The sequence below is a fragment of the Triticum dicoccoides genome, chromosome 4B (assembly GCF_002162155.2).
Source record: "Triticum dicoccoides isolate Atlit2015 ecotype Zavitan chromosome 4B, WEW_v2.0, whole genome shotgun sequence".
Taxonomy (NCBI): Eukaryota; Viridiplantae; Streptophyta; class Magnoliopsida; order Poales; family Poaceae; genus Triticum; species Triticum dicoccoides.
Genome location: NC_041387.1, coordinates 6,553,494 through 6,561,121, shown reverse-complemented (window position 1 = coordinate 6,561,121; position 7,628 = coordinate 6,553,494). Strand labels below are relative to the sequence as shown.

At 42.2% G+C, this 7,628-nt stretch overlaps 1 protein-coding gene across 1 annotated transcript; it reads right to left on the bottom strand.

Annotated features, from left to right (window-relative positions):
* Nucleotides 1-869: 869 nt before the first annotated feature.
* LOC119293168 (histidine-containing phosphotransfer protein 2-like) lies at nt 870-3,902 on the bottom strand. The gene is made up of 6 exons (XM_037571722.1): nt 3,741-3,902; nt 3,519-3,634; nt 3,363-3,431; nt 2,191-2,262; nt 1,717-1,789; nt 870-1,282 (listed from the first exon to the last, which is right to left on the bottom strand). The coding sequence occupies exons 1-6, from the start codon at nt 3,798-3,800 to the stop codon at nt 1,244-1,246; spliced, it is 429 nt and encodes a 142-aa protein (XP_037427619.1). The 5' UTR covers nt 3,801-3,902; the 3' UTR covers nt 870-1,243.
* Nucleotides 3,903-7,628: the final 3,726 nt, after the last annotated feature.

The following is a 7,628-nucleotide window of genomic DNA, read 5'->3' as shown; positions in this document are numbered from 1 at the left end:
ATGACAATGTGTCACTACTGTCTTTCTATGGCAAAACTTTGAAATTATGTACGACGAAACTATGTGATGTAACTAAACCGTGGTCCTGAACGAGCGTAGATCGCTCTAGTTAATTAGTTTGGGTATGAGGAACTTCGTCATTTATGTTTACTATTGGTTGCTTTTATTTTGCTAATCATGCCTCTTTGTTTTCTTAAATACATTATGTTGCATATTATCGTTCAATCCATCAACTCACGATGCAGGTACATAGATCAGAGATGGCGAAGGACTACTACGCCGTGTACGTTGGGAGGGTTTCAGGAGTCTACGACCATTGGCCAGCCGCTCTTTTATCAACCAACCATACCCTAGTTGGCGAGCCAACATGAGATGCGATAGCAGTCACGAAAGGGAGGCCGTACGAGCATCGGCTAGCCATAGTGATGAATAACGCCAGTTTCTACTACCATCAAAGACGCGAAGTTTCACAGCAGAACATGGTTTGCAACAGGTGAGATCAGCCACTACAGGAGAAAGACAAAGATGGCCACATGTTCTCTTGTCCAGTTGGTGATTTAGGGTAGTCCAAATAACTATGTGGACTAGGAGTAGTATGATGTTCCAGCGATCATCGTTGGAGCTGTAATTGGCGAGTTAATTAGCCCAGACTTTTCATACCAATGCAAACATACTTAAGCCCAGAGATGCTCTTCACGCCGTCTCGCGAACCGACAGCTTTGTGATCCCTGGATGTGACCTCACAGACCATCCCCTCTGTTTTCCCCTCCTCCGGCTACTGCTCGTGGAAGTGCCGTCGTACTCTTATAAGAAGGCCACGCTGAAATTTCAGACCAAAACAACATGTTTAATATGCCCAAATATGGTGATTGGCTACACTCTGGGTACAACAACCAACAACAAGACTTGCTTATAGAGAAAAACAAACAGAAGAAACAGCAAAACAAAGTCACTAGAGGACCAACCAACCAAGTATAGGTTTCATAAACAGCCCGTAGGCGGGGGGCAACACATCCACGACACTCTAGAATATGGACTTCACACTGACATCAACACACGGCAACAGTTTTCTTTCACAGGGTTACGAGCCCAAAGTTCCGACGCGAGAATGTCCATCTAAGTTTTACGCGCACCCTATAGTGCTAGACACCCTTCGAAAACTGCTACATCTTCTGAGACACATGGACCGCATAATGCAAGGGATTGCATGGGGCCACGCTCTTCCCCCTTCACTTGCCGCTACTTAGGAGTCAGGACCACATGCCGCGATCTGCTCTTCGAGCTGCAACAAAATATTAATAATAGGTCAATGATTAAGAGAAGTACCTTCTGAAAAATGATTAAGATAAGTCTATGGCACATAATGGTGCTCAAGTCACATGGTTTCACTAATCACCATGTTACAAGTTAGCTAGTTCCTTATTTGGGCATTTGGTGAAGCTTAATTTAAGCTGGGAAACAGAGAATTTCTCCCACTTTTTTTAGCTACCCTATGCATCTACCGAACATGATGACAAAATTACCACATAATCATTTAACGACTAAATGAGACTTTTCGGTACCTCAAACTAAGTGCTCCAAATCTAAATGTCAAAAGAATTAGATTAAGGATTAAAGATTGTTCCCATTTCTCTATCTTAATGTGACCAATCTATGGGTTATGAAACTAGTGGAAAGTTGGTATCAACATCCAACATTAGGCACATAAGGTGCTACCTGCATCATGATCTCCAACTCATGTCGCACAATATAGAACTCATTCCTAACAAGAGCCAATGACATGAGACACCTGAAATAATGCAAAATTACCACATTGTCAAATTCTGAGGAGGTTAACACAACTGAGATGAAATGGTTCAAAAATTGTAACCCTATATTTGAAAAAAGAAAAATCTGTAGCCATATAAGAATTTAGTTGTGCTATAAACAAAAGTCTAGAGCCAATAAATTACAAGAGAACCATCAAAGAGTAGCATATTCAGATAGTGAACCGAGTAATATCAACAACGCGATTGCAGATGAAGTGAAAAAGCAAATCAGGATACTTCTTAACAATGTTAGATTGGTATATGAGCTGAAAATAACGACAGAAAAGACAACATGAGCTGTCAGGTTTACATAGATACATTGAAAAACAATGTTGCGAATAATTATTGTGTAGCAGTATTAAATAAGCTATTAAGTTCTGACCCCTGCTTGTATTGTATGGCATAGAAATTGCCGAAGTGCATGCAGGCGAGGTTCACTTGCTGTGCACCAACACTGAAACATGCAAAAAAATGCAGATCAGGAAATTAGGAACTTATCAAACTTATTATAAACTGAGACGTCAACTCAATAATATTCTCAAGGAGCCATTTCCTATCATGATTGTCAACTCCATAAATTGTTTGATGAAGCAGAAAAAAAACGCCATTGCCACTATGTGCAATAGCAGATCAGTAGTACCAGAAAAATTTAGAAAACGACAAAGTTTTTCTTGCCGGACCATGAAATTGTCATGAATACCGACAATTCTGCTACACAAGACACAACTACAATTAGGTCTTCTAGTTTTGGATATACGACACCCAAATGACGTCCATGACGTACACACCCTGCGCCTGACAAATCTGAATAGAAACAACACCGTTCCAATGCTGAAACATGGCCATTGGCATTATGTAGAATTGCAGATCATTAATACCAGCCATGCTTATAAAACGACAATTTTTTTCATTCTCAACCTAGAATAATGGCATTGCCCGAAGAACAGACATGATAGTAGAACAAACGTTTGCAAAACGACAAAAATTCCCCTCGCCAAGCTATACGATTTGATTAACATTGGGAAGAATACCAACAATTTCGTTACACGATATATGACTAAACTCAGCTCTTCAACCTATGGCTATACGATGCCCGTAAAACGACACAAACCTCAATTGTGTGGCCGTGTCGTGAGGTACACACCCCGTGCCGACCCATCAAAATAAAAAACAACATCGATGCCGTGGACAAACTAGAAAAAACACCGTTAGAGATACATAGAATAGCAGATCATTAATACCAGAAAAACCAGCATTAGCAATACACAGAATAGCAGATCATTAATACCAAGAATATTCCAAAAACGCCAGCAATTTATCCTCGTCATAACATTGATATTAATCGGGATACTGGTAACTCCGTTGCACTAAACGCAACTAAACTTGATTCTTCTAATTACGCCTATGGGGTAGTGCAACCGACAAATAAGAATCCTTTGCCCAGTATAATAAACAGATCCGAATCGCACGACTTTGACGCAGCGGGAAAACAAACATAGAGTTAAAAATAAGCAGGTGGAAGCAGAGAGAGAAAGAGTTTATGATGGTCATCACCTGGAGGTGCACCGCATGAGCTGCTGCATCAGGGCTTCCACCTCGTCAAAGTCCACTTCGGGCTCCTCCCTGCGATTTCCAGAACAGATAATTAATATGAGTCAGTACCCGATACAAAAAGCAGAGGAAGAGATGATAGAGGGCGTGGGGGCGGACATCAGGAGGTCGATGTTGTCGATGATCTCGGAGGCGTCGTAGATGAAGAGGCGGGAGACCTCGGCGGCGGTGCCCTCGTCCCGCAGCTCCTCGAATGTATCCTCGTCCACCACACCCTGGATCGACATCGACCACGCCAAAGCAAAGGCAAAGGCCAAGTTAGTCGTCCAGCCAAGCCAAAATCCAATACCACACGACTAGAGGGGAGGGGAAGTGCCTCACATTGGTGTACATGCCGGCGATATGGGCGTTCAGCTGCGCCCTCAGTGCTGCGGCTGCCATGGCAAGGCGAGGAGAGGTCCGGCGGTCCGGGGGACTGAGCGGTGGAGACGGGAGAATTCGGCTGCGGATGCGGAGTGAACGAGGACGGGTGGAGGAGCAGAGGTTGTACAGCTGGGCTCACGAGGGTCTCTCACGTAGGAGTTTGGCAGCGAGTGCTCTACTAGCTGTACGGCGTCGTCCGCCGGGCGCCATTAGTTAGCGTGCGTACTGCGTGCGATGCATCGTGCATGCATGTATGGAGCCACCGGTTGTGTGTCCACGTGTTCATGGAAGTGAGCGTCTGTTTCAACTTTAGTCTCTTTTCCTTTAAAAAAAACTGTAGTTCCTCACAATCTTATATCTTATATCTTATATTTACTAATTGGAAACACTATACGAGGCTCCATGGTAATCCTAGAGACACAACAATAATATTTGTAGGATTTTTTAATGTACGACTAGGATTATAAGAGTAACTCTAGCAGACCCCGCATTCCGCCGACCCGCATAACTCATTTGTAGTTCACGCAAAAGCACTTTTGTGGGCCGGCGCGGGCTGGCACAGATGCAGACCCCGCATAATGGACCCGTAAAAAAAGCATATTCGCTGAATATGTTCTTTTATGGGTTGGCTTCTGCGGGTTCTGATCTGGCACAGCTCGTTCCGGCCCGTAAAACTTAGATTGATCTACCATAATGCTTTTATTTGCTTTTGCAACAACATTAGATACAAAATATATCACCAAATCTTGGCTAGAATAGCAAAACCAAAGAAAACAAGAACCACAAGAATGCATTTCTGAAGATTTCCAACTTCCATAACTGCTCCCACTAGTTGAAGCAATATCTTCTCCATGCACTCATTGTTGATCTGTGGATTCTTGATCTTGTTTTGTTCATTCTTGATGCTTTTCTTCATTCTTCCTCTTTGGTTTCGAAGAAGTCGACATTGCTTCCCCTCTAGTCGCACAGGCAGCCGCATCATTGCCTTCGATTGTACTAAGGAGTGCACTAACATCTATTAAGTTTCTTTCTATCAACAAATCAATGTATTGGCTTTCCCAAAACCAAAATGAGGATCCATCGTCCTACACAAAAGATTGAGCAATCTCGAAGTGAGCTACCGTACTTGAACTAAAGAATGGGCTAGGGAACGAGCTACCGCAATTGCATGTACCCCGTCGTTTTCGCATTTGTACAACACCCATCCGGGGTGCTTCGGCGTGCCCGAAGTGAGCCGCAACACTTGGCGTGGGCAGTCGTTGCATTGTATGAGCGGCATCGGCAGGCCACAAAGACGATGTGCGAGCACCGAGCCCGGTGGACGGCCGGACGAGTCCATGCCCACAAACCTTCGGCGGCGGCGGGCGGACGTACCCGCGCCTGCATGCGGCGATGCACCCTTGCTTGGACTGCGGGAGAGGCTCCCCAACCACTCCATCGCCTGGGGCAGCAACCGGCGGTCGGAAAAAAGCTAAATCCGGTGGCCGGCGATGAAGCGCTGCAGATCTGCAAATCCGGCGGCCTGCCGATGCAGGGGGGAATGGAAGGGAGGCCTCATGTGCGTGGAGGCCTTCCGGCGTGCTCCTGCCGTCTGCTGTCACCAGAATCTTGGGCGGCGGCCGGCGGCGGTGCGAGGGGGAAGGAGGGGTGGTTGGTGGGAGAAAGCGCGGGATGAAATGTCCCCCCCCCCCACCAACCGCTTCCTCTTATATGCAGGGCACCGCAGCCGCGGGGGAAACCCGCGTTTTCCCGGGTTGGCGTAGGGATTTTACCGCGCCCCGCAAAAACTTTTACGGGCCGGGGCAGGATGCGGGGTCTGATGGGGCTGCTTTTTCGGTCCCGACCCGCATTTTGGCGGTTATTTTGCGGGCCGGGGCGGGATGCGGGGTCTGCTAGAGTTGCTCTAACAGATCTAGATGCTTGAAATAACAGTCCTATAAGGGTACGCTATAAAACATAAAACATGTGCGCGTGCATGTCAAAAGAAAAAAGTGTCATGGACACGTTACGGCCAGCCATCAAAGAAAAGCAAAAAAAAGACCCCCATACCAACACGTTTTCATGGATGTATCCACATGGTGCACTGATTTTTTTAATGTGCCTAATGCACATTTAGCAAGGAGATTTACTAGCGATCCGTATCAAGGAAATCTGCATGTTTATATGTACAGAATTCAGCCATAATACATGATGCATACATATAAGTGATACGTGATACATAACACTTTATTTCCACAAACAAAAGAGTTAATTCCATGCAAAAAAAGAGTTAATTCGGACTACCCTGCCAAAAAAGATTTAATATGAAACATAAAAAAAACAAATAGTTTTGGGGTACACCCTCAAGGAAAACAGGTTCATTTTTAGTCTCTTTAGATTATAATACAATGCATTGTTTTTTCAATTATTCTCTGCTGTCCCCCTCAATCACGAACTTCTTCTCATATGGACACGATGAGGTTCTATAAAAGTATGTGATTGTAGTCAAAAAGCAAAAAGATAAACATTAAAGTTATACATAGTTCTTTAACCTACTTCAACGCTTCTATTTTTATGGGTTTTAACTTCATGATATATCCCAGAAAAAAACCTTCACAGTATATATTTCCCCAGTTGATTAGGAATAAACTGTAAATTCATCACCCGCAAAAAAACTATAAATTCATGATTTTAGGTGGTACATAATTTGAGATAAGCGATGCAAAATATATATAATACTTTTTTAAGTATGCAATTTGCAGACTAAAAATTTTCTAACTTTAATTATGATCTATATAATGAAAAAAAAATCTAGCTTCGATAATGACCTATAGAAACCCTATGTGTGTTGATTTTTTCAAATAGCATATATAAATCACATTGTATCCTTAACCCATACTGGATAAGAATAAACTAACACTTATTTCTCACGGACTAAGCATATGCCATTTCTAAGTCGTCCAATTTGCAACATAAAAAAGAGAGTAATTTTTTCTGACATTAAAAAAGAGAGTAAATGATAGTGAGAAATTTTAGGTATGCAAATGTGTGACATCCATATGCACGTCTCGAAGACTGAAATCCACACAATTTTAAATTTTCGTAACCATATAATTCTTCGTGAATAAATAATCAACACTTCATCATCATTTACTAATGGATAAGAATTTCTATGTTGACTAAAGAATGAACACTTCAACCATTTATAATACTTCATGTCCATGGATAAGAGTAATGAATAATACTATTCTGAAAAGGAATAACTGTATATTTTAACTACCGCTCAATAAAAAGCAATCAAAATTACCTCAAATTGATAAAGGTAACTGAGACAAAATTTACGATTGCGAAAAAGATGTGTGGTTTTTAACAAAAAAAAATTCAATTTGTATCTTTCTATTTTTAATCATGTATCATTTTTGCCAATAATTTTTGCAACTTAGATTGTTTATGACAATTACAAAATTACTACAATGAATTAGGGATTAATTTCCTATTTTATACTCGACATATATCAAATTTATACATTGCCACTAATTATTGTTGTGCATTGCTTGAAAGGCTAAACAATGTAACCGTGATTTCAAAAAGTACACTTATAACTAGAAATTATGAATGCTATTCAACGTTTATTCTTTTTCCAAAGTATATTAAACACAAAGTTTTCGGACTCAAGTCGCTAGCCCGTGCAGCTGCACGGGTTGATGACTAGTGTTTATAGGGATGAATAGAAAACCATCCACTCTCCTCTGTCTCACTTAAGTGAATTGATTTCCAGAGCATTCCGTCACTTTTTATGATTTTCGCAGTTTCACTTTCAACCCACCGCTTACATGCCTTTTACACCCAGTCATTCCAAAGAGTACT

Bases quoted from the DNA above. Each gene is read 5' to 3' on its own strand.
- LOC119293168 (XM_037571722.1), bottom strand. From the start codon at position 3,800: ATGGCAGCCGCAGCACTGAGGGCGCAGCTGAACGCCCATATCGCCGGC. The intron at 2,263-3,362 runs GTGATGACCATC...TGCATGTTTCAG, and splicing joins CTCATGCGGTGCACCTCCAG to TGTTGGTGCACAGCAAGTGA. The intron at 1,283-1,716 runs GTAGCACCTTAT...ATTTTGTTGCAG, and splicing joins AGTTGGAGATCATGATGCAG to CTCGAAGAGCAGATCGCGGC.